The 27,999-nt window shown below is 33.6% G+C and overlaps 2 protein-coding genes across 2 annotated transcripts in view; one reads left to right on the forward strand and one right to left on the reverse strand.

Moving 5' to 3' along the window:
- Positions 1-19,245, forward strand: part of SEMA3C (semaphorin 3C) — a 158,313-nt gene extending 139,068 nt beyond the window's left edge. Inside the window, exons 14-18 of the mRNA XM_012779502.3 lie at positions 600-641; positions 3,732-3,889; positions 9,284-9,351; positions 11,501-11,631; positions 16,445-19,245. Of these exons, the coding sequence (XP_012634956.1) occupies positions 600-641; positions 3,732-3,889; positions 9,284-9,351; positions 11,501-11,631; positions 16,445-16,858 (813 nt within the window). The 3' untranslated portion in view covers positions 16,859-19,245. The remainder of the gene's footprint in view (positions 1-599; positions 642-3,731; positions 3,890-9,283; positions 9,352-11,500; positions 11,632-16,444) is intronic.
- Positions 19,246-27,574: 8,329 nt separating this feature from the next.
- Positions 27,575-27,999, reverse strand: part of LOC105879321 (platelet glycoprotein 4-like) — a 54,684-nt gene continuing 54,259 nt past the window's right edge. The window contains 1 exon segment of the mRNA XM_076006219.1: positions 27,575-27,811. Within this exon segment, the coding sequence (XP_075862334.1) occupies positions 27,575-27,811 (237 nt within the window).

Genomic DNA, 27,999 nt, shown 5'->3' on the forward strand with positions numbered 1-27,999 from the left:
CAAAAGCATTACTATTTTAGAAAATATCTTAGGTTCTTTAACTCATTCACATGTATCAAAAGAGGACCTTTTCTAACAATATGTCTTTGTTTGCAACAATGAGAATTAATTAGTATGGTTCAGCCTAATACATCTTTCCAAAACAATGCTTGGCAGGTGAACAATAGTGTCTTATGCAGACTGCTTGTGTTGTGTCGTGGAAGAATTAGATGGTGTATCATTCTACAGTCTCCAAACCTAAGTACTTACATCCAACTCTGAGTTATTCATTGGATTCAATATTCAAAAATATATTTTTTATAACTATCTCAAATTTTCTTCTCAAATTTTTGTTTTTATTCTAATGTTAAATTGATAGATGTGCTATTATTACTACTTTTTTTGTTTAGTTATATATATGTATAACAAATCCATCCTTAGTTTCCAAAGAGTAAATGTACTTTATAGACAAATATAAGTATATATATATAATTTCAAAGTACACATGCATGTAGAGAAAAATGATAACTTTTTGATTTTTAATAGAAAATGATTTTTTAATGTAAAATTCTTTCTAAGAGTCATTTGAGCAACTAACATGATGTTTTCTAATCTTTTAGAATCATGCTCCTATAACAACAATGAAAATTTCATCCAAAAAGGTAACAACACAACTATTTTTATGTTCTTTGCATATTAAAATGTTTGCTTTTATAAAAATGTATTTTATAACTGCTGAAAATTAGATTTAGTGTTGACAAAATAAATAATAATGCTTAAAGTATACCACATCACTTTTAATTGATGTAGAATTTACTAGTTATCAGTGAAAGACTGAATAGGTTTATTTTTATATAAAAGTCAAAGTAGAACATATATACAGCAAGATGTTTCAACATTTTTATATCCTATATTCTCAAATATTACAGTGCATAAAGCCAACTAGAATAAAAATAATCTATCTAAGGGAAGAATTTAACACAATGTTTGGGCTACTATCATATAACATTCTCAGGAGCTTGAAATGAGTACTCAATCCTCTTTATGTTCCTGCTCTTGTCACATGTTTGAAATATGCAATGCATTCTTTTATGCTTATTTTAAAGGAAATGCTATTTCCTAGGGTTTATACATGTCAATAAAAAAATATAAAGTCTGAAATCTAAAGATTCAGGATTTGGGAAAGAAATATTTCACTATGATAATCAGAAATCTTCCAAGTAATGCTCTAATTTGTGTCTGTACGTGCAAATATACAATGATTTTGAAAATGAAAAGCCTCATTTCAGTATCTATGTGTGCAAAATACGTACCTCTCCAGCCCCTAAAGATATTATTTTAAAGCAAAAGTTCTAAGAGTCAAAATGGAGTAGGCTTCAGAGTAGGATTAACATACATCTGATTTCCAACCTGACCATAAAGTATAGACAAATCATTTAAGTTCACTTACCTAAGTTTCTACATCTACAAGATAATGCCTTTCTTACGAACAGGTTAACTTATATAAAATGCCTAAAATAAAGTGATTCCTCAGCAAATGCTGTCTGTAAGAGCCTGAGACTTATTTTTCTTGGAAAACAGAATAAAGGTTTTATGTGTTAGCACAACTGATTACATAATTTTAGTGCTCCTCACCATATTTGGTCTGTTAGAGATGAAGTGCTATTTCATAGTTAGTCTTATATTCTTTTCACTTGACTGAATTTTATGAGGAAAAATAAATAAGGTACAATGGAGCTAACGATCTCATCTGTAAAAATGTTTGTATGGCGCATAACAAACATTTTCCCAAGTAACAAGAAGCCATTCGTCATTTTGCCTAATGTCCTAGGGAGCTGATCTCAAGTCAGAATTGTCTTTGAAGTCAGCAGGGAAGCCTTTCGTTTACAGTAGTTTAGTGGAAAGGGAAAGTATCAGAGCAAAATTTACAATGGACACAAAGCCATTTGTGTGGCATAGTCGTCCTGTATACAAGTTTCAATTTATTAGTAGTTTACATATTATGTCTGCCTTCAACATCTTATATTGTAGATAATTGAAAATGATGTTTCATTAAAAGAATTAGATTCAAAGTAGGGGTAATTATTTAACTCTTTGGAATTCATTTGCATAACTGCATACTGCATTTTTTTTTCAATATGAGAGGACTACAAATTGTTGTGTATATACATATTTAAACACCTTTCTATTTTTATATAAATTTAGATACCTTTCTTAGTTTTTCCTATTTTATCAATTTTGTACACTCTTTTTAAAATTTATTTGTGTGCTATATATAATAGAAAATAGTGGGATTAATAAAAAAGATATCGTCTACAACAAAACTACCTGTGTCTTTTCCTCAAAATAAATTAACATCCTTAAAGTATTTTAATGAAGTTGATATATTCACTAGATTATTCACTAATTTCCTGAATAAACACTTACTTCAAACATTGCTAGACAAATGGTTATTGTCAAAACATGCAGCATTTTTCTTATAATTTGGATGTGTCAACTGGAGTCAATCAGTTTTATCATAATTTATGAAAAATAAATTGATCTAAATAAAATAATTTCATTAGACATAATAGAGTGAGAAGTGATTGAAATTATTAATTAGAATTAAAAACTTACCATTTGTTAATTGGTATTTTATTCCACTATTACCATTAATTAACATTCATTAAGCACCTATGACCCAGAAACTATTCCACGTTATATGAACACAGCTCTTATGACATTTCTTACAAAAACTCCCAATTTTATTAATGAGGAACTTGAGATTCAGAAAAGTTACCCAGCAGGTTTGTGGCTTCTGAGATTTGAATCCAGAAAGTTTGCCTCCAAAGCTCTAGACCCTAGTGTACCAATGACATCTTCATAAATTTAATTTTTAAATATATATGTATATATGGGTACACATGCTCCCTCTCACCTGCACGTAGTCAAGTTCCAGCTCAGAGATTCTATGCTAACTTGATAATATCAGCCCTTTGGAAAATAATGAGTATCAATTGGAAACTCATTCCTTTGACTACCAAGGATCACTTTATACACAGCTAAGGGAATCAAAGCAGTATCTTAAGAAGCTGTTGACACCCTACAAATGAAGGAGGATGAAATATTTATTCATGACTTCCTTAGGGTGATGAAGATTGCTGAAGCAGGCAGAAGTTTTAAGACATTTAAATATAAATATTGATCTAAATAATTTTAATATAGTTTTAAGGAATAATATACCACATTTAAAAGCAAGTGACCAAAATATTTTTTTATTTTTTTCATTTCATTTAATACTTAACTATTTATCATTTTTTTCTTCTAAATTAAAAATGCCCTTTATTTTGAACCTGACTTTTTCAAATCTACAAAGTAATGTATTGCCAGACTTGAAAAATAAGAATGCTTTCTTGTGCTTTGGTAAGAGACAGCACTGAAAGAAAAAAAAAGAAAACATCATAATTTAAATCTGTATTATATTACCTCAAATCTGAGAGAACAATGAATCCCAATGTCTAAAACACATTACCATTCTACAGGGTGCTCTGAGCCTTTTTTTTTTTAAACAGGAAAGTGGTAATGTTATAGGCATATTAACGTAGGAAAATTCTATTTATTTTGGCTTTATACCCTTCTGTGCTTTGCTTCACATTTTTAGCCTGTTTCAAAATGAATCCAAGGGTTTGTGGGCATATATTATAATGTGTTCCTGCTGAAAGTCTTCTTTTAACTTCCACATCTGAAATAAATCATCCTCATTTCTCTAATAGCAACAGTTGTATGTGAGCTCCAATGAAGGGGTTTCCCAAGTGTCTCTGCATCGCTGCCACGTCTACGGCACCGCCTGTGCGGATTGCTGCCTGGCACGGGACCCCTACTGCGCCTGGGATGGCCATTCTTGCTCTAGGTTCTACCCAACTGGGAAGCGGTGAGTGCTCAACATAGAGCCAGAAATCAAAACGTATGTCACTGAACAATACATAAGTGCTCCATATTGTTAAGATCAGTTTTATTGCTGTTTTTTAAAATGACACTAAACGTTTTAGCTATTTTTAGCATCACACACAGTGTTTGAATGAAGAAAATGGCAATGCTTTATAACTTGAGATTCTCACTGAGATGGTAATTATGGAGCACAGCACTTTGGAAAGATTTTTTTCCTTTCAAAAAATCCTCTACAGCACCCACTCCTGTAAGACCCACACAATATTTCAACTATCATTTAGCTTTATTTTCTTATGATACCTAATCTGTGTCTTTTTTGTTTTATATGCTTTAGTGTATCCTTAAATCCTACTTTCCTAGGGTTTCTTGACATCACTTAATTATCTTGTAATCAAAGGTATGGTCTAGTTCAAGCTACTAGAGCACATTGTTCCAGAATGGGTACCTTGTTCTTCCAAACCTTGATGACCGTGCTTTACCCTTATATTGGTAAGTGCACGATTACTGGTTAGGTTAAGAAAGAAAGGTGGTCTGAGGCAGCGTGTCTTTTAAGCAAGCAAAGACTTAAGTAGGAAACTCTCTACCAACCTGCACCAAGTTAAAAGGAACCAAGATAGAAAAACTGACTGTAGAACAAAGAATATACAGAATGTAGGGTCAGCCAAGGTCATAGCTATTTTCAGTCATATAATAATGTGGACCATGATGGGTAGCAGGGGCAAAACCTTTAAAACTTTGGGTTAGCAGAAGAAACAAATATACCAGCCATGAGCATCAAAGATATTTCAGGTAAACTATTGGGGTGGTGATGTTTTATAGCTTTTGTTCTCTATATTCCTTTTAGGATCTTGACCAACTAAAACAACCCTAGCACTTTCACATATAAGGAGTATTCTGATCCTTTTATTAATTAGTTCAGAAAATTGATCACAGGACAAATATTCTCCAGACATTATTTTAGATCCTAAGTAAGAAGAAAAACAACAACAAAAAGGAAAAAGTCTCTTCTTCAGGTATAATAAAATTCTAAAGGGGGAAAACATACAATAAATAAATAAATAAGGAAAGCTTCTAGCGTATCAAATAATGATAAGGTTTATGAATTTACAGAGGGCAAAGGAGGTAGGTAGGACATGTGGGAAGCAGGGCCCTACCATGGGCATAATATGTGATCAAGGACTTGATATGGAATAGCACCAAGGCATTAACTGGGTGAATAGCATTGCAGGGAGAGGGACTAGAAATCTCTAATATGTTAGGATGCTTAAAAAAACAGCACCAAAGCCACCGAAGCTATACAGAAATGAGAATAAGGAGAGGTAGTCAGAGTGTCAGATGATGTAGGTCTTTGTAAGTAATTGAAAGGCTTTTATTTAGAGTGAAATGAAAAATGAGAGTTTTTGAGCCCATGAATTATATTCAGTTTCAAAAGATCACTGAAGCCCTAGAGTGGGGGTGTTGTATGGGAGAAAAACTATAGGACAGGAAGCTACTGTAATACTCTAGGTGAAATATAATTGTAGCTTGCACAGGGATGACACAGGTACAGGTGGCGAAAAGTGATCTGATCTGTTCTTGATACAACTCACAGAGTCTGTTGATGTATTGGATGTGGGAAGTTAGAAAAACAGAGGAGTCAAAAATGACCCAAATTCTCAGAACTGAGAATGTAGATGTCATTTCCTGAGAAAGGGAAGACTGAAAAGAGCAGGTTTGTGGGGAGAAAGATGATGTTAAGTTAATGGTGTCTGTGAGTTACTCACGTGGGGATGTTGAGTAGGCAGTTAGCACTGTGAGTCTAGAGTAGAGAGGAGTGGCCTCAGCGAGATCATTTGAGAGTCTCCTGAATTTAAAGTCACGAGATATGAAGAAAATTCCCACTCTTTAAACCAGGAATCTTTCTTGTATGTGTGTCGAAGACATTGTGTTCTTCCACGTTATTTCAGGAGTTGGTGAGGAGGTCCGTGACTTCTTTTGATTTCTATGTAGAATTTCTAGATTTCATTGCTCTGTGATCTTCTGCCTTTGTACTGGACTAGAGGGATGAACCTGGACATAGTGTGAAGGAAGCAAATTTCAATATAATGTAAAATTTTAAAAATTATTTTTGTGATCATTGTTCATATTTCTTAACCATATTTGTTTTGCTCTCCCAAATATGATAGCAGTGATATCTTAAATTTATCATGACTAAATGTTTGTAAGGAAGTATTTTTTTCCTGGTAAGAAGCTCTAAAAGTTGGCATATCTGATACCTAGAATGCAATCTATAATATATTAAGCATATTTGGTGCTAAAGGAAACTATGGCACTGTAATTTCCAAGGAAGAAAGTGATGTGGAGACTATAAATGGAACATTACTATATTCCTATAGGTATACCAGCTGTTATATATTTGGAGGGAATTGGAGATTAGTACACATTCCCTGCAAAAACCTTGGCATTGACCAATAAACATTTTTATTTAACAAAGAATGTGTTAAGTAAAATTCCATATTATATATAGACTATCATTGCATATTTGAAATTTTGGTTTACATTTTAGAAGTTTGAGTTGAAATATGCTGAACATATTTATGCTGAAATATGAATTGGCTCATTTGTTTGCACATTCTCCCATCTATTACAACCAGTTATACTTCTAAGATATGTACTTAAACATAGATTCCACATTGTCATCCTACCACCACAGACCATAATCTTAATGATGTTTTGTTAATAAACAAAGAATTGACTCTGTCTTTAATTGTTTTACTGTTTAAGATATGATGCCCTATATTAAACCATTCATCCTGGGTTGAGAAAAAAGAGTTAAGTATTTAAAGAACTATCTTGATTATCTCTAGTAGTGGCTAGAGAAGAGCCATAAAATGCTATATATATAAAAATACATGTGTGTGCTTTATATAAAATGCATGTGTGTGCTTACCCATATTCATTTTTAACTAGCATACTGGATGTTTCACTAAAAATATCTGTACTATTTAAATTCTCCAAATTACTTCCAAATTTGGTTAAGGATATACTTAAATGAATTTAAAACATGTTTGCTGAATGATTTTTTTAAATTGCCGTATACATTATTTTTTTGAAATTAGTAGTAATGATGAAAATGGTCCTTTGAAGTATTTTCCACATTCATTTTTTTAATAGTGTTAACTTACCTGGTTTTACTCTGATTGTACTGTCTATCTAAACAGAACACAAAGATCTCTTAGGAATTCATAGGAATGTAAAGCAAAAACATATTCTTGTATAGAAACAAACAGATACATTTCCAGTTGTACTTGGAAATGAATGGAATTTATACTTCGACATAATACAGTTGTTAAATATTATTGGCTCAGTAGTGTCTCTTTTTTTGAAATAACTTGGTTCATAGTAAACAATATAAGTATTTTCTACTCTCAAGTATTTTAAATATTTGTGCATTTGTATCAGATATGTCAATTTAGCCTCTAATGTTATTATTCTGGGTTCAGACATGTAGTTAGGAACTTTTGTAATGACAAGATAATCAGTTCAATCTTCAAGTAAATATCTTTTCTATACAAGAAGAAAAATGATTTCATTGTTTATCCTAAGGAATTGACTATAATGGATGCAACATTGGCAACTTGAGCCAAATCCCAAATCCTACATGCAATATAATATTACTCTTCCTACCAGCATGTTTCTGTGATGATGTATGAATGCCTTGAGGGGAATCTACACATAGAAAAGGCTCAGATGGCTGCCTTGCCCATCTCATGTTGTAAGCCAAGCCATAATAATGCTTTCCTATATTTGAATGTCTGGAAGCTATGTGATACTGTAAATTCAGATTGTCCAGCTTGAGAGTTTGTAAATATGAGTAAACCATGGCATAGTGCTGATCACAGGACAGTAAATTTAATCATCGTGAATGACATTGCTTGTCTAGGTGGCTAAAAATGATGAGGTAAGCCATATGAACTCTCACATGGTGCTTATATACTCTCAAGTTGGCTGGTAGTAAATTATGCTGTAATTTCAAAATATAGCAAATGCAATGCAGTAAAAACCTGATATGGAAGCTATTCTAGAATATAGTACAGCTATAAATGATATGCTCATTCAAATGCACTTTTTAGCATTGAGAATAAACAATCACACTCCCAATATTTACACAGAATCCCCTTCCTTCTCATTTAAAGCAATGTTTGTATCATGATGGGTTGCTCAGAGGATTTCAGTTGCTCTATTTTAATTTATTACACTATGTAAAACAGTTGAAATAAAGATGCTCAGTGATTCTAACACTCAGGAAATTAACCCATTGCACTCGCTTGCTTTTTTCTCATTATCCACTCGACATCCAAGTGCAAAGGGTTAAAAGACTTTAAATAATGACTGACTTACAAAAAATGTAAATAAATTTTTGAAATTCTTAAGCTGATAATACATAACAACTAAATGAAAAGAATGAACCTTGATTGGATCCTGTATAAATTTCAAAAACTCCATATGGAATATTTTGGTTATAACTAGGAAAATTTTAATATGGATGCATATTAGATATTATTAAATATTAATATTTTAGTATGCTAATGATGTTATATAGAGAAATAAGTTATTGTTGGAAGATACATGCCAAAGTATTTAAGGGTGAAGCATTATCATGTCTGCAGCTTATTTTCTAAGGGTCTTCATAGATATGCATAAACAGTGTTATATACTTACATGTGAGAGAGAAAAAAATATGGCAAAATATGACAATTTGTGAATCTAGGTATACCAGTGTTCATTGTACTCAGATACTCACTTTTTTGTAGCTTTAAATTTTTCAAAATAAAAAAATTGGTAGGGGAGGATGCTACTGTAGTATTATAAATGATCAATGTTACTTAACTTTACATTAAATATCTCTGTGTTATCTCTGTATCACTTGTTTCAGAAAAGTTTTAATATAAAAGTGCTGGAACATGTTGACTTTTGTATTAAAAGTATGTTTATTTAAGAAAAAATATTATAAGAAGGAAAATTCTAGTGAATATATGCTTTAGAAAATTTTGGATGAATATCTCTAAACTAAAAGTTTACACTGTTAATTTTAGAGTCTAGTGTTTATCCAGGATATACACATAATGAGAGATTCATAGCCATTCTATCATGAGTGGTAGTTGGGGAGGGTTTGAATGTATTGAGATTGAAAAGCAAGGATAAGTACCCATCCTATCATTGATGAATTAAATGAGAAATGTCAGATTGCTACATAAGATTATGAGACCTCTTTTAAAGAAATCGAATGGAAGCTTAGGCAATCAAATGGATGCCGAGTTAAAATTGCAATGCTTCAAATATGGTATAATTAGCAATGATAATTCTAAGTCATTTTTATATATTTCTGCACCTATAGGAGGAGCCGAAGACAAGATGTGAGACATGGAAATCCACTTACTCAATGCAGAGGATTTAATTTAAAAGGTATTAAAAGTGAGAAATGGCCAATCTTTGTAAACAGTAACAATGCCACATATCACATTTCACTAAGGGAAACATTGTAATAGATTCAAGCCTTTCATTTTCAAGAAAGACTCATTTTGAAAATTTTTGGTATTCATGTATGGTAATTAAAATTTAAATGTTATTTGTATGTATATTAAGTGTTGTGAAAAAACAAATGTCTAGGAACACCTGTACTTCTATGTTAGTTGGTAGGTCTTTCACACAGATGATAATCACAGATTTTCTTAGCAACTATTTTCTTTCTGAAGAGAAATCATTTTACTTTTTAAAATTTACCATTGAAGAACACATAGAAAAGCACTTTTTATAATTATAGTAAGTATACATTTTAGGGTGTGAGCTTCAATACATAACATAAAATTTACTACTCTAGCCATTTTAAAGTCTATAGTTCTGTGGCATTAAATGCATTCACATTGTTCTACAGCCATACTACCAGCCATCTCTAGATGTCTTTCATCTTCCCAAATCGAAGCTATGTACACAGTAAATACTAACTAACTGTCCCCTTTTCTCCCCAGACCCTAGCATCCACTATTCTACTTTCTTATGAATTTATTATGAATTTGATTATTCTAGGCATCTCATATAAGTGGAATAATACAATGTGTGTTCTTTTAAGATTGGCTTATTTCACTTAGCATAATGTATTCAAGGTTCATTCGTATTTTAACATCTATCAGAATTTTCTTCATGTTTAAGATTGAATAATATTCCATTATAAGTATATACACATTTTGTCTGTCCATCGTCCATCACTGGATGTTTGGTTTGCTTCTACGTTTTGGCTATAGTGAACATAGGTGTACTAGAGTGGACAATCCTGCCTGCGTCTTACAATTAATCTAAGCTCTTCCTTCCCATTATGACATGGAGCTACCATGTTATTATACTTTCCCACTAATCCCTTCCTCCCACCTCAGAATTTTTTCCAAGCAGATATTACAGATACTCTACATTAAAAAATTAACAGTAAGACATCTATGTCTAATCCTTTTGAGTCTGGGCTTTCTTTTAGTAAATGATGACAATCTTGTTACTAACTGCCCTAACTGCAAGGAGGAAATTAAGATAGATTTTGCTTAATTGTTCCATACATCTAATTGAAAGAATAAATCCAGATTACCATTTCTCTATTAACTGAGTATTTTATAGAAGTGTCAATTCCCATTAAGAATAGTAGTTGCCATAGGGAAGAATAGTGGCAGTTTAGGTAGTAACAAATAAATATTAATGCCAACTTTTTTGTAAGAACCTGAGCTAAGTGTTTTTTTATGATTATCTCACTTGATACTCAAGAAATTATGCTAAATCAGAGTCTATTATCATGCCTGCTTTATTAATGAAGATTCTTTCCCTGTCTAAGCTACCATATTATTATACTAAATGCTTCACCTGATTTAATACTTCTATTGATGAACCTGTGTGAAAAAACTATTTATCCATGTTTTTTAGAGATGAATAACACTGAGGCACAGAGAGATCAATTAACTTGTTTAAGTTTGTGCAGCCAATACGGGTAGGCTCAGGATTTTACCCCTTGTCCCTTTGATTGCAAAGACTGTGTTCTCAATCCCTGTGTTTCACTGAGGCCACTCCTTACGTACGATCTACCCTTTCCTAGTGCTTCTGAGCTTCCTCTTTACTATGCTGAGTATGGAGTTTAGGAGTGGATAAAACTAGCTTCAGTGTTGCCAGACACTAACTCTCTAACTATAGTATATTTCCTCATCACTCGCAGCCACAGTCTGCTCAGCTATAAAAAGCTGAGAAAACCTTACAAGAATTTTGTAATTAATTAAGTGTCCAAAGTGATATTAAGTACAATCATTGACATAGAGTAATTCTTGAACAAATGTCATCTCCCTTATCAACATAGCCTTAATTAACTTAATAGTCTTTCTCTCCTTCCTTTTACATTAAATGCAACAGGTAAACAATGTATAATAGTGTGCTTGCTTAATGATCATCACTGCCTTTTGCTGGCTCCCATAGTTGTCTACAATTTTATAAAGAAATAAACATTTATGTAGGAGAATATGCTCTAAATTCTGTTGTGTTCTCTCTCTCTCTCTTTCCCTCCCCCGCTTTTATGTTTGCTTTTCAGCATATAGAAATGCAGCTGAAATTGTTCAGTATGGAGTAAAGAATAACACCACTTTTCTTGAGTGTGCCCCCAAGTCTCCACAGGCATCTATCAAGTGGTTGCTACAGAAAGACAAAGACAGGAGGAAAGAGGTGAGTGATGCAGTGCAGCAGCAATCCATCAGGGCTTTGGAACGAACATTAAATCACCATCCCTCAGTGAGATTCAGATCAAACAAAAAAGGAAAGGCATATGAACATCCTTTTATGTCTTTGGGATGACAAGTGCCACTTTCTTTAAAATCCTTTGTCCTAAGAATTGATGGATTAATTAGAATTTCTCTCTGCCTACTCACCTCTGTAATACAGTGATTGAAACAAGAGCTTGGGCACTAAGACAGTGGTATTGACGTGAGGAAACATTAGCAAAAGAAACAAGTTGTGCGCAAATCTAGACGCCTAGTTTTCACACAATAGCACCTTTGTGTGATTCACAAGATAAAAGGAAGCTTTTTAAAAAGTTCAATTTTTAGCCGGGCGCGGTGGCTCACGCCTGTAATCCTAGCACTCTGGGAGGCTGAGGCGGGCGGATTGCTCGAGGTCAGGAGTTCGAAACCAGCCTGAGCGAGACCCCGTCTCTACTATAAATAGAAAGAAATTAATTGGCCAACTAATATATATATAAAATTAGCCGGGCATGGTGGCGCATGCCTGTAGTCCCAGCTACTCGGGAGGCTGAGGCAGCAGGATTGCTTGAGCCCAGGAGTTTGAGGTTGCTGTGAGCTAGGCTGACGCCATGGCACTCACTCTAGCCTGGGCAACAAGGGAGACTGTGTCTCAAAAAAAAAAAAAAAAAAGTTCAATTTTTCCTCAGCAAGAAATTACACTGAACTATAACCTTTTTATGGCAAAGGCATTTTTCTGCTGTGTGGTAATCTGTTTCCATTGCTTTATTATTCATAACTCTTGTGCTTTGGTTAGGTAATATATAGAATCATTGTTTATAGAATTACTGCATTTAGTTAATGATATGGAAAAAAACCTTAGATTTTCAAATAAAAGGATACTTACTATAACTTTTCACTAATTGGAAAGAGCCTTTTTATAAGGGCAGCATTGTAAAATGGCATAGGGTGGTATATTTTAAATAATGAATTGCATGATACTGATGTCATGTTGTCTCGACAAATGAGAAGATAAAACTATATATGTATATATAAAACCTTAGGTAAGTCTGAAACGTACTACTATTAGTGCATCATAAAGTGTGATGGAGCTAAGGGAAAAATTAGAACCCTCTGCATTTCTGTGTATTCTTCTGTTGTGGGCAGTTTTGATGCTACATATTAAGTTAATTAAAGCTATGTGGAGTGCATACCATCCCAAGCTGTAGAACACAGATACTACATCAAAGTTACTAAAATAAATGTTGGCTCCATTTGAGAAAATACTTTCCAACTCTCAGACTTGCCTATCCAAATATGTTGTGAGCCGTTTAGGAAATTGCGTGTCCCTGTTACTGGAATATTAAGCCATAGGCAGATGACCACTTGCCTAAGAGGAGATTTAATTATCAGGAGGAAAGATGAGCTAGACAGATTTCAGAGCTTCATCTTGCCCAGAATTCTATGATACTAAAAAATACTTCTAATAATGTTAATAACAAATTTATTATTTATTTGAATCTATTTTTCTTTTTTTTTTTGAAATTTTAATAGACTTTATTTTCTAGAACAGTTTTGGATTTACAGAAAGATTGTGAAGTTTTCTCAATTATTATTATCTAACATTATGATACGTTCATTTCAATTAATGAACCAATACTGATATGTTACTATTAATTAATGTTTTTACTTTACTCAGATCTCCTTAGCTTTCATCTAATGTCCTTTTTCTGTTCCAGGATCCCACCTGGGACACCTCATTACACTTAGTTCTCAGGTCTCTTTAGCTGCCCTTAGCTGTGACAGTTTCTTAGACCACCCTTATTTGTGATGACCTTGACAGTTTTGAAAAATACCAATCAGATATTTTTTAAAATGTCCTTCAGTTGGGATGTTTCTGATTTTTCTCTCATGATTAGACAAGGGTGATGGGTTTTGGGAAGACCACAGAAGCAAAGTGCCATTTCATCACATCATATCAAGGATAAACACTAGATGTGATAAAATGCAGTAGCTACTATTAATTGTAAGAAAATAAGAGAGGTGGCCCTTGAGAAAAGGGGCTATGCAAAACAAGGATGAAGGGAAGCCCCTTTTATTGCAGTCAACATGTGTTTTAATTTCATAATAATATGTGCATTACATGATTTTTGTCATCAGGAATTATCAGCCAGAGAGTATATGTATGGCACAATTAGTTTCTATGTCTCATTAATTTCTTAAATATAAAACTAATGCATGCTAGATTATTTTTTATTTCAAAATATTAAGAAGGTGCAAATGTTTTAGTACATGGATACCTTGTGTAATGCTTAGGTCGGGGCCTTTGGTGTGCCCATCACCAGAATAGTGTTCATTGTATCCAGTAGGTAAATTTGTATCCCTCACCCCTCCTCCCACCCTCAATACGGATTAACTAATATAGGGAAAGTAATTTTTCTTTATTCAGTAGCAATTTCAATAGAATAGTATATAAGTAAATATAATTTCTATGAATTAAAAGTAAATGCATGTATATATGTGTGTGTGTATATATATATAGGCTTGAATACATACTATAGAAATTAACAATAAAATTTAAAATGGAATGTGTTATATGAGTTTATTTTCTCTTGTGATGTTTCTAATATTCTATTTCAGAATGCTCAAGAAAGTGGAGACTCAAATAGTATTATCTTGATTTTTCTTCCATTCTCAAAAATATAACAATGTAATAATTTGAGATTATCATAAAATTTAACATAATTATGAAAATCAGTTTCATTTAGAATTTAAACTGTGCTCAAATTCTTAACTTAGTGAAATAAACTATAATATTTTATTAAATTTATCCTGATCCCATTTGACTATTTTCAGGCAAACATGTTTATTGCTCACACTGCTGATAATTAAACTTTGTTTTAGAAAAGTGAGACAAATGATGAAAGCTCATGGAGCAAGTGCAAATAGTTCATACTAAATAGCTAAAGTAAAACTAAATAGCATAAAGTGAAAACTAAACTCCTCCACTTTAATATTCCTCCAAGTAGGCTCTGTGATTTTCCTCCCTTGCTCTCTCTCAGACACAACCTCAATGACACACACACACGTGCACACACACACCACAGCACTTTCATATCAGTGCATATTGAGGTATCTCATTTTTTTCCCTGGCTGCACAGTATTCCATTGTATAAATGTATCTTAGGTGTTTTTTGTTTTTGTTTTGTTTTGGTTTGGTTTTTTAAGAGCCATTTACTGGCTGTTGGCTAGGTTATTTCTTGCTTCCTCTTATCAAAAATATCATGTAAACAAATATCTGCATACTTTTAAGAGTATATCTTCTAAATAAATTCATAGAATTGAAATTACTGTATCAAATATTATATATATATATTTATAGATATTGTCAAATTGTCCTCAAAATTTTTTCCTAATTTTGCACAAATAGGAAAGACTTTCTTTTAAATTCTCAATGCATTTCTACATTATCTAAATTATTTTGGAGGCACATTTATATATAATAAATTAAATTAATATCAGAATTTGAGGCCTAGCATGGTGGCTCATGCCTGTAATCCAAGTACTTTGGGAGGCCAAGTCAGGAGGATCGCCTAAGGCTAAGAATTCAAGACCAGCCTGAGCAACATAGTGAGATACCCTGTTTCTACAAAAAACAGAAGAATCAGCCAGGCATGGTGGTGTGCACCTGTAGTCCTAGTTACCCGGAAGGTTGGGGCAGAATGATCAGTTGAGCCCAGCTCCTTCTAATGACTATCTCTTTTCTAGTTCTATTCTATTGTCTGCCTTTTAATGCTATATTGCCTTTTTGTGCTTTTGTGTGGAGGTTAATTTTTATCAAACACAATCAATATTTGATTTTGATTGAATTAGGAATACTTGTCTATTTGCACAAAACTTTATCATTTAGAAAAATATTTCACATGCATTACCTCATTTTGATTTTGGTCAAATTTCTCTTTCCCTCAGGAAAGCATATTCTAGAGTATACATGTCAAGGAACTTCTTACTACTTATCTCTTTATTGGCAATACTATAGCTGGAACTGTAAGAAAGACAAATTTCAAGCTCTAGCTGATATCCAGCAAATGATCATTCTTCTAGTATAAGTCTATAAAGTCATTAAATATTAATCAATAGCTTTTTATTACCTTACCTTGGAATGTGAAACCACTTAGGAGACTTACAATGTAATGACATTCCAGCTCATTTTTAGACATTCTTTATTGTGGAATAATTGGAAAGATCCTTTGATCGTGTTCAAAACTCTGCCTCTGCTGATATATTTTTTATTCCAAAGAACATCCATTCATTGAAAAAAAAGATAAAACTCACCCTTTAATTGTAGTTTCATGTTTTTACTGGTATTTTTACAAATATAAATATAAATATAAAATATTTTTATAAATATAAACTTCAAGGTGAAATATGTATTTTAAATTATCCATGCATTCATGTTGGCTGTGATTCTGATTTCAAAAGCAACCAAAATTCTGTGCTTATATGTCAAGAAATTACTTCTATCTGGGGAAAAGCACTAAGATATTTTTGTCAATATGGTTGATACTTTCACCCACTCTTTATTAGATTCAATACCCCTCAGACAAGATCTCCAATGTTAATAATAATAATAACAATAATAATAAGGCAATGGAACTGATAGAACTGTGTGCACTGAGAAGGAAGCTAAGTAGTACTTAATACTTTTCCCAGATATGATTTGTTTTTCTATATGTGTTGAACATCGTTCTTTAGGAAATAAGGATTCAGTTGTAGGAACTTTAATATGTCTCTCTTTTTAGGTCAAGCTGAATGAACGAATCATAGCCACTTCACAAGGACTGCTGATCCGCTCTGTTCAAGATTCTGACCAAGGACTGTACCACTGCATTGCGACTGAGAACAGTTTCAAGCAGACCATAGCCAAGATCAACTTCAAAGTTTTAGATTCCGAAATGGTGGCTGTTGTAACAGACAAATGGTCCCCATGGACCTGGGCCGGTTCTGTGAGGGCTTTACCCTTCCACCCGAAAGACATCATGGGGGCATTCAGCCACTCAGAAATGCAGATGATTAATCAGTACTGCAAAGACACTCGGCAGCAGCCTCAGCAGGCAGGAGAATCGCAGAAAATGAGAGGAGACTATGGCAAGTTAAAGGCTCTCATCAACAGCCGGAAGAGTAGAAACAGGAGGAATCAGTTGCCAGAGTCATAATATTTTCTTCCATAGGGCTTATGCTACTAGAAACAAATGCTCTGTCTTCAACGATCAAATTTTGAGCAAAGAATCTTGGGCTTTACTCATGGAAAATTCCTGAGAAAGGTGATTACTCACTCCTAAAGTGAGTTTTACATGAACTGAAATGAGCATGCATTTTCTTGTATGATATTGACTAGCACTAGACATGTCATGGTCCTCATGGTGCATATAAATATTTAACTTAACCTAGATTTTATTTATGTCTTTACTCACCTTTTCTTCAAAATCAGCAGTGAGGCTACAAAACTAGAATTGTCACATCCCTCAATTGAACAAGGGCTATAACCCTGTGATATTTCTTCCCTGCTTTGGGGCTTTAGGTTTCTAATTGTGAATGATTTTATATATGAAAACAAATTCCAAAATCACAACTTTCACATAGTAAAAGTCATATAAATGCATGTGACAGGGTGACTATCAAAAGAAATGTAATATAGATAAAAGACAAGGAAGAGGGCATCTAAAAATTGTGTAAAAACATGAATGATTCATGAAGAGAAAATGATGAGTTTATATGTTTCCATTGAAATATATTATTTTTTTAAGATTGTAAAAATTATCAGTTGCTGATATCTGTCACTGAACTCTGACTCCTTGTTTCAGGAAGATAAAATCAGTAGCCTACACCATGAAGTCTTTGATAGGAGTTATGTCAGTAAAGCAGTTAGGTTTATGTCATTGCCTTCCAAAAAAAAGTACTTTCTTATTTTGGAAGTTATTTAAGTTATTCCAGACTCAAAGAATATAATCTTGCACTGTTGAATGATTACTATTTTTATCTTAATTTTCTAGTCTGTGTGGCAAATTAATGTAAGAAGAAAAAATTTTTGAAGTATCAAATTTCTATATGAGAGGTGAGACTGTAAAATAAAAAAGAAAAATCAAAGTAGAAAATGCAATTTTATTAAGAGAATTTATAACAAACGTGGCTACTTTACAACTTCAGTACTTAAGTTCAATGACTGTCATTTTTATTAAAACCAATCTCAGATATCCTACTGATTTTTAAGTCAACATTTAATTTTTTAGTGATCTTTAGGGTGTGATAGTGAGTTGCTCAGTATGCCCAGAAAAGAAAAAACAATATAATATGAATAAAAATATACATTCTTTTAAAAGAATTACAGTGCATATGTTTACTGGTCAATAATATACATGTGGTAAGTTTTGTGATGGATGGAATAGTTATCTTCTAATTTTATGATTGGATAACTTTATTAGAATAATATTGAAATTATTTCCTCCTAAGAAAAAATAGCTGGAAAAGATATGAATAATTTCCTCATTTTCTCATATTTGTTTTAAAAGCACAACTTTTGTTTTTTCATTTTATTTACTTTTTAAGAAAGGTCATGTTTTCAGGTAAAAACAGAAATTTTACCATATACCTAATCAATATGTAATACAAAAATTTTATTTATTGTTAATCCATAAAGAAGGTAATCAAGGTAGTTACATTGCCTTTTTAAGCATTGTAGTATAAAACTTCAAAAACTAAAATCATTGTCAAAATGGATGTGATTCTTGATAAGAATCTAAGAATATGATATATTAGTTCAGTGGTGGTAAATGAGAACATCATAAGAAGAAGTCTCAATGTGGCAAAAATAGCAGTTAAAATACACAACATAATACCAAACATCATTAAAAAAACACTATCGTTCTAAATGTGTATGATTCTAGAGCAAACTCTAATGCAGTTTATTATACAGATGGTTTGCCTGCTTAAAAAGTGTAATTAAACTTCTTTTCTCCTCTATACACACAAGTAGCAATGTGTCAATGTAAAGCCAAAACCATCTTTTTTGCTTATGGCCAATTTATTCTATGTACAGAGTTAAAAGCAAAATTATTTTAGGATCAGTTTCCCTTGCTTCCTGTAAGCCCAAACTGATAGACAATAAGGGTGTTTAAATTTATAATATTATTTGTGCTATTTAATACTTTCTATTTTGTGCATTATTAAATTGTGTATACTTTTATTACTTTTTTAAGATTATAAAAATTCTTGAACATAACTCTGCCAATTGTAAAGAGAATTTTCTTTCTCAAAAATATTGTTAATGTATACTGGATATTGGTGGTTGATTTTATTTTGTGTAGTTTGACAATTCAGTAACTTAATATGTTTTCCATTTGTATTGTACATAAAATTTCTTAGAAATGTACTTTTTTTTTTAAGTGTAGGTTTGTGAATAGAGTTTAGCATGATGAAACTGTCATTACAGTGAATGTTCACTCTGTGTAAGAAAACAGACTAAATGTAACTATCACACTAAACTTTAATTGGATATTGAAGAAATTATTGGCCTGGCAAAATAAAACATGTTGAATTCCCCTAAGGATGTCTTTAGTTTTTCTTTTTAATGTAGGGTTAAGTTACTTGTTAACATAATAGAATCTACTGAATACTTACAAATTTTTAACTTTCATTTATTTATCAATTTGTATGAAAGTAATGCATCTAGATATTTTAAAATTTAAAAATTCCAGAAAGGTATACATGTAAAACTCTTCTAGTGCCACTAACTTTCACTTGTCTAAGGCCCAACCCCAGAGATACACAATGCAATCAGTTTTCTGTATATATTTCAACATATTTTGTAAGTAAGCTAGCAGATACATACTTATTTTCTCCCTAGTACTTTATATCCATCCATGTTTATAGACAATTATTCAGAGTATGTTGTGTCTACATCAGAAATAAAGTATATTGTTTAGGAATGCATGGATTTCTAGCCAGACTGTCTAGATGTGAAAGCAAGCTCACTGTCTTATTAATACTTTGGGAAAGTTTTTAAATTTCTCTCTGCCTTAGGTTTCTATATAAATTCATACCAGTAAAGTGTTAGGACAGAAGATTTCATATATTAAGTATTCAATAAATGTCTTAATATTCCCTTATTTGGAAGGTGTCATCTTGCTAAAACAAGGACTGTTTCAAGTGTGTTCTATGTCATGTGAAAAGCCAGTGGTCTACGTAGGGAACAGGCAATACCTTACCAGGTAAATGAGCCTTAATGAAAACAAAGGGAAAGAAGTCACACATTAACTCATCCTTCTCTTAACATATTTGAATGACAGAACTATTCCAGTTTTCTTCTGTCTACCTCTGGGATTTAAATCTACAATACTGTGAGTGAAGAAAAAAGAAACAACAAAAATTAAAAGTTGTCTCAACAGATCTTCCAACTTGATGATCTATACTACTCCCTAATTGCTTGATTATTTCTCAGTATCTGTCTGGTTTATATTTCAACTTAATCTTAGCTTTAAAATATTTAATGTAGCCTTATAATTTTAGTGTTTGCTTTATGTCTCTTACCTAAGTGAATTTAGTCTTTAAGAAAAAGATGACTTTTCTTCATCTCCTCTGATAGCTAAGGTCAAGAAAGACATTTGGCTTTGTTTTATAGCCTGTTAAAAAGCTTAAGTCTAGACCAAAAAAAAAAAAAAAAAAAAGGCAGACTAAGGAAGCAAAAGTGTTTATTTAACCAGGGGCATTGAGAATTTTATTGAATTCTATGTATGATGATAAAGCTATAGAATGTCATTATGAAAAGAGTTAATCATACCATCAATTAAACCAACCACCTTTTGTACAAGAGTACAAACCCTCCCAAAAATCAAAACAAATCACAACATATTCTGCATACATACCAATTGGTGGACTTCATTGTCCATTTCCTTAAGGGAACTTTGGTATACATCTCAATTTTTACAGCTTCATAGCAATTTTAATTTCATAGTTGGCAGGTATTGAGAGTTGAAAAGACTAGCTGCAAGATTAAAAAAAAAAAAGCCAGCTTCATTCAAGTGACTCTAATGTATTTGTCTATTCACCTCATAAAATACTACTTTCCACATAGTTTAAATTGTGTATTTCTCAGGGATATTATGTTGCCAGGCTTGAGTGTTACTTACATAAAGTGCTATTAAAGAATGACATTATAACAAACACATTAAACTGTTTATTCTATGTAAGGTTACCACCCAATCCCCAAGTACAAAAGCAGGGTGAATTTCTATTTCTTAATTTTTTCTTTCTGAATTATTCATCCAAAATATGGGTCACTCAAAGATTTTATCAAAATTATAATTATTTTGGCAAGGCAAATGGATATATAATGGAATTATCATGAAAATAAAAGCCATTCCTATTGTTTTTCTGGATATTTTTCAATATACTTGTGATCCTTGGCTCATGAGATAAAAGGAATATTCAACTTTCTTAGGCTTTTCCATAATATTATTCGTATAATTCTGCATAGGAAAATGAAGTTATATTTTTAAAATTTTTTCATTAAACTGATTTTGGGGATAAATTATAATCATCTTCACTTCTCTGCCAAATCATGGATAGTTGAACAGAGAAATTAGAACATTAAAGTTCCTTCTTTTGAGATGATGTAAACCAGCAGTTGTTATAAGCCGTGGTTTGACATTGTAGTCACCTTGTCTCATGAATAGGAAAAGCAGGTCTCAGGAAACGGAAAATGGAGATTCTACTCAAGCCACTTTGGCCTGGAACATTCAGTGCAGTCCTGGTGAAGATTTTATGTGCACATAGGTGTGTCTGTGTATTCATAGATTATATACCCACAAATCCACAAACCAGCTATACTCAATGTGTTTATTATTTCCAAATAATAAATACCTCAATTTGGGAAGCTGAACTTCAATTTCAGCTTCAAGTTCCCATTCCAACTTCTTCACTTATAAATCGCATAACCTGGAAATGTCATTTCATCTCTCTTGATGGATTGTTGCTTTTTCTACAATTGGAATTATAATAACATCTACACAATTTAGTAGTTGTGAGAATAAAATAATATATGTGAAGTTCTTATAGTGATGTTCTTATTTTTCAATCAGGACAACAAAACCATTTATTTCATTTGAGCATTTGTCTCTTTTACTTCAGATTTTACTTCTAAATAGCTCAACTGATATCTCATGGCATTTCTCTATATTGGCATCTATGATGACATCATTTTTCTATTTAACTTTGCCATCAATTCACAAGTGTCCTCTGAGTTATCTCTTATTCCTGTTGCCAAGTCTGTTCATGGCAGGTGAGCTTTCCACTATGTGCAAACATAATTTAGGGAAATAGGATTTTTTTCTGCTATTCCTGTACCATACTAAGAGACATTTTGAGAGCCTCTTTTACCTAAAACACTAGGATATGCATGTGTTGTTAGCCCCTCTGAGATTTTGTACTTTCACAGGACACAAACTTAGAAGTGAGGAGGAAACATAAAACCCACAACTCCCTATGTGCTATCTCCCTCCAACAATTCACTCTTCCTTGCTGTAGTCTCTGGCACAAAGATGATCCATGATCTCCCATGGCCTTGAGGAGTGGGTTTCAACCACTGTGACAAGTATCTCCAAGAAAATTTTGAAAAGTTATGTAACCTCTAACTTATTTTTAAGTTAACATCTAAATTTTTATCTATGTTCAAGTAGATGCAAAGGATATGATTTCTAGTATGCTATAAATTCCAAAATTTTAAAGAAAATAGTCATATCCCTCTTTAGAAATAACAATAATGACCCACTGTCACCACTTCTACTCAAAATAGTACTAGAAGTCATAGCCAGAAAAATTTGGAAAGAGAAAAAATAAAGGGTATCCAAATAAGGAAAGATGAGGTCAAACTATCCCTGTCTTCTGACAACATTATCTTATATCTAGAAAACCATAAAGACTCCACCAAAAGGCTCCTAGAATAAATAATAAATTCAGAAAAGTCTCAGGGTACAAAATCAATGAACATAAATCAGTAGCATTTCTATATACTAATAACAGTCAAGCCAAGAGTCAAATCAAAAACTCAACAACATTTATGACAGCTGCAAAGGAAATAAAATACCTAGGAATATACTTAGCCAAGGAGGAGAAAGATCTCTATAACGAGAACTACAAACCACTGATAAAAGCATCCATAGATGACATAAACAAATGGAAAAACATCCCATGCTCATGGCTTGGAATAATCAACATTGTTAAAATGTGCGTACTGCCCAAAGTGATTTACTGATTCAATGGAATTTCCATCATATTACCCACATCATTTTTCACAGATCTAGAAAAAATAATCCTAAAATTTACAAGGAACAACAACAACAACAAAAGAAACAAACCCAAATAGCCAAAGCAATCCTAAACAAAAAGAACAAATCTGGAGGCATCACATTACCTGACTTCAAATTATAGTACATGGCTATAGTAAACAAAACAAGCGCTGGGATAAAAGTAAAGACATAGACTAGTGGGGCAGAATAGAGAACCCAGAAATAAAAGATGTCAGCGGTCATCCTCAGCATTAGGATTTTGACTTTTCCTAAAACTCCTCAATACCTCATAATATGGCCTCCTGTCATTTCTGTCCTGGCCATACTCCAGGCCTGGCCAACCGAGCCTGAGTTCATATGGGTAGAGAAACTAAACCCTGTGCTGCCCACCTCACATCACCATCAGAACTTCCACAACTATTATCCTCATAAAAATAACCATTTACTGAGCATTTCCTGTGCGTATTTCTATGTAAAACCACATACTATAACATAAATGTCTGCTACCTTCACAGGATCTTCTGAAGTGAATACTACTAATATATTTTATAAATAGCAAATTTGAGGGTTTGATGCATTATAACAGCCTTTGCAATAGAATTTATAGGAGTCTAGGTAGCATCTAGCTTAGACTATGAGGTCAGAATACCTAGCTTTGGCTTTCTAGCTTACTATTTCCTACTTTTACATGTCTGAAATTATTATTATATTATTAATTTCATGGAGTTACTGTCACAATTGAGATAATTCATGTAAAGTGTTTAGAACTTACCTGACATAAAATGAGTATCAGGTAAATGTTGGCTCTTTTTATGACTATACCTCTGATACTGGAACTACTATTTACTAATGATTTCATCAAATATTTGTTGAGCATTTACTATGTGCCTGGAAGTATTTTAGGCATTGAGGCCATAGCAGGGAACAAAGCAAAGTCCTTAATGTGATAAGGCCTCCTTTCTAGAGGGGAAGAAAATAGAGAACAAATAAACAATTATGTTATAAGTTAGGTTCAGATGAGTACCATGAAGAAAATTAAAGGAAATCATGCAAAAATTAGGGTAAAGGCCATTCCAGGCAGAGGGACAAGCCAGTAAAATAAGGTAAAAAACAATTTTGGCAGATTTGAGAAAAAGAAAAGAAAACCTGTGTGGCTGCATGTAAGTGGGAAACCAAATGACAGAAATGACACTGGATTCTAAATGTAAAGAAACCAAGTCACTTGGGTTCTGATGACCATTTGAGAAGTTTGGGTTTGATTCTAAGGGTTATAAAAACCATGTAAGCCAATGATATGACATGAGTGATTTACATTCAATATAACACATTTCTGGCTGTATTTTAGAGGCCTAGAGGAAGAATGAAAACAAAGAAAACAGAAAAACTACCTAGGAGTCCAAACCATATATTAAAAAGAGCACATAGCTCTGGTAGATTTAAGTATTGACTTTCATTCACACAGAAGTATAAGCAACTTGTAATAGATCCCTCTGGAGTTCACTTTTGAAATAAGAGGAAGAAGTGATTTGAGACATTATTCAACCCCTGAGGATAAAGAAGGATTGGTTGGGTGGTGTGCCCCAGAAGGTAAAAAAGAACACCAAAAGAAGTCAAGAAGAGGCTTGAAGAAAGCCCTAGAGGTTGTGCTGAGTTAGAATGTGCAGAAACTGTCAGAACAAGGGATTTATTACCCAAGAATGTCCAAATGAAAAAATGCTTTGGTTTCAACAATGAGAACCAAAAGAGCCATGGAAGAAAATCAGTTAGTAAAGACGAGGCTGTATGGATGTTTTAAGACAGGCTAGGGTCACATGGACAGGGGCACTAAACAACTAAGGAGGCAAATTGCCTTTATGAATGAGAGGCCACAAATAATAACCTTACTGAAGATACAATGTGACATGATTAAGACCAACTATTTGCAAAGACCAGCTGCCTTAATGGCCCTGTTACTTAATCCTAATATTATTTACTAGGGATTCACTTTAATTCTGCATCTGGAAACAAGCTGTCTAAGCAAATGAGAAAAGCATAGAGAATGGAGTTTGTGGTGAAATATACTTTTCCAGAAGAGTGGGATTCATAACTCAGTTATTGGGGAAACTCAATCTTAAATTGGGGCACGGGATCAGCATCGGAACAATGATTCCAGGACAACTCCTCACAATGGAGCCCCTCCCACCCTAGATCACTGCTTTCCTCTGCCATGTAAAAGAGGGAAAGCTGTTTCTAGAAAGATTATCTCTGGACTCATTGAGATGATTTCATCAAAAGTTAGCATTGAGGCTTTCAAACTGGACCTAAATCCAGTTTCTTTTTCATAAATGCAATAATTATGGATGCTTGTGGATAAAAATACTTACGCATGATGAATTTGAGGCAGAGAAAGAAAGAAACATAGGTTGATTTATGTCTTTGCTTCTCCTTAAAGAGCATTAATTTTCACTTCCCTACCATAACTGCCAACAAAACCATGAGCTTGGGTGCAGAAAAAAAATATTTACAGCCAATGAACAACAGAAGGAGTGCTTAATGTGTTCTCAGATAGTTGGCACTTGTTTTTTCTTTTTATTTTTAATTGGTCAAAAGAAACATGAAAATCCTTTTCAGACTGCCTTAAAATACTTTCATTAAAAAAATCACAACTAGAGTGTAAGCTTCATGTCTCTTGTATCTAGGACAGTGCCAGGCACATAATAAGTGACTAATTGCTTTATAAACATGTTTGGAATTTATTTGGGTCTTCTTTTTTTGACAATATATAATGAATTCTTATAGACTCTAATATCTAATGAATAGGGGATCATTACTGCTATATACCATAATACAGATTTTAGAACATGAAACTTTATTGGCTTGAAAGTCTATAGAATTTTCAGTATGGTAAGCTCACTAGAACTTATCATGCAAACAATTGAAATTCTATCTTGTACTCCCATATAAAAAATGAATGACATCATCTATATTTTCCAAGGGTAAGCCATGACAAATGCTTAATAATACAAGATGACATTTAAACAATAGATAATTTAGACTATATCACAAGGGCAACAAGAGAAAATGACTGAAAAATCTATTTTTTCTATGCTATTTCAGTCCTATTTGTTCATTATTTTATCTACTTCCCATAGCAATATTTAGTTGGTATATATTATTATATGAATTTTATAGTTTCAGGGGTGTGAAACACATGGATAAGAACCCAAAACAGAGCCACTGATTGATTCCAAGAGTTGAAGGTAGGGAATAGTAGAGATCAAGGTGGATATATGTGCATGTGAATGTAGTTAATTATGAAATAAACTTGATCTGCTATTGGTTTTTTTATTTCTATGGATTTGCAAGGTACAAGTGTACAAAATTCCTTTGCCATGAATCTTCCAAGTATTCTCTGACCTTCTTGTACCTAGATGTCTAAGTCTCTAGCAATACCAGGGAACTTCTCATCCAATATTCCCTCAAATAAGCTTTCCTTGTTTTTTGCTTTTCTTCTTCTCCCTCATAAATATCAATGATTCTTACATTTGTTCACTTTATTTAATACAGTATTTCTCAGAGAGATTATTTATTTTTCTTCATTTTTCATTAGGTGGGTTAATTTGAAAGCCATACCTTCAAGCTCTGAAATTCTTTCTTCTGCTTAACCTAGTCTGTTGTTAAAACTTTCCACTGTATTTTGAAATTCACTACATGACTTTTTATTTCCAGAAGTTTTGTTATATTTTCCTTATATTAATATTATTTATCTCATTAGTGAATTTTTTTATTCATGTCTTGAATTATTATTTTGGTTTTCAACTTTCTCATCAATTGCATTGATCTTACTTCTGATCCATACTCTGAATTCTATATCTGACATTTCAATAATTTCCTTTTGGTTGAAACCCATTCCTGGAGAGCTAGTGTAAACCTTTGGAACTGTCAATACAGCTTGTTTTTCATGTTGTCAGAGTTCTTCTGCTGGTTTCTTTTCATCTGGAACCTCTTCTCTCAGTTCAAAACTGATGGAAATTCTTTTGCTCACTGAAGAAAGGGAGAGGTCCCCAGGTAGTATAGTTCAGTCCTACTCCAGAAGAACGACCGGGCAGGTGCAGGGCGGGTGCACTGTGAGCAATTAACACTGCTGCTCTCCTGTGTCTCCCTATTCCCTTGTGGTTGTCACTGGCAGTTGACATGAGGTGGGCATGGAGCGGGCAGCACCTGGCGGACTAACAGGGGGCAGTCTGTGTGTTAGCTCCAGCCAGGTCCAGTGACAGCAGGGAGGCCTGGGCATTCGCCCCACCCTGGTCAACTGATGGCAGTACTACTTAGGTGGCAATGGCGAGAGGCAGGGGCCATAGGCCAAGTTCCATGTGAGTTCCTTGGCAGCTGTGTTTGTGCAGAGCCACCCAAGCAGTGGCAGTGGGCATTGGTTCCCTGGGCGTCTGTTCTGCTCCGGTCCCAAAGTGGCAGTGGGGGCTCCCAGCACCCACCCATGAGATGCTGGGAGCCCAGCCTCTCCACTCCCTTCCCAGCCTGGCTGAAGCAGTGGGGAGGCAACAGCAATGGGTCTGACCTCGAGATAGACACAGGTGCTCTAGGGCTGGGACCTCATAAAAGCACCAGCTGGAGCCCCCAGGGTTCAGGAACCAGCAGGACCCTGTTGTGTCTTCTCTCTGGATTGATGCCTCTGCACAGTCTCCAGTCAGTTGCAGCCAGAGACCTACTGCAGACCAGGGGCCCTCCCACAGCTCCAAGTGCAATGTCATCAGGAGGAGTGTGGAGCCCCACGGTTCTCTCCGCTGTCCCTTTTCCATGTGTGGGCGCCTTCCTTGGGTACCTCAGATCCTGTCGAGTGTCACCCCACTTCCATCTCCTTCACCTTTGGAGTCTCCCATCACTGCTGTGTTGATTCCCTGTCCTCTCTCCTAGACGAAGGACCTGAAGGTGACTACTCTCCACTTCCCTTCCTCTCCCTGAGAGCTGCGTATGCAGGCTGCTTCTAGTCTCCCATTTGGCCTCCCTCTGCTATTGGT

This window comes from Microcebus murinus, chromosome 9, assembly GCF_040939455.1.
Source record: "Microcebus murinus isolate Inina chromosome 9, M.murinus_Inina_mat1.0, whole genome shotgun sequence".
NCBI classification, from domain to species: Eukaryota; Metazoa; Chordata; class Mammalia; order Primates; family Cheirogaleidae; genus Microcebus; species Microcebus murinus.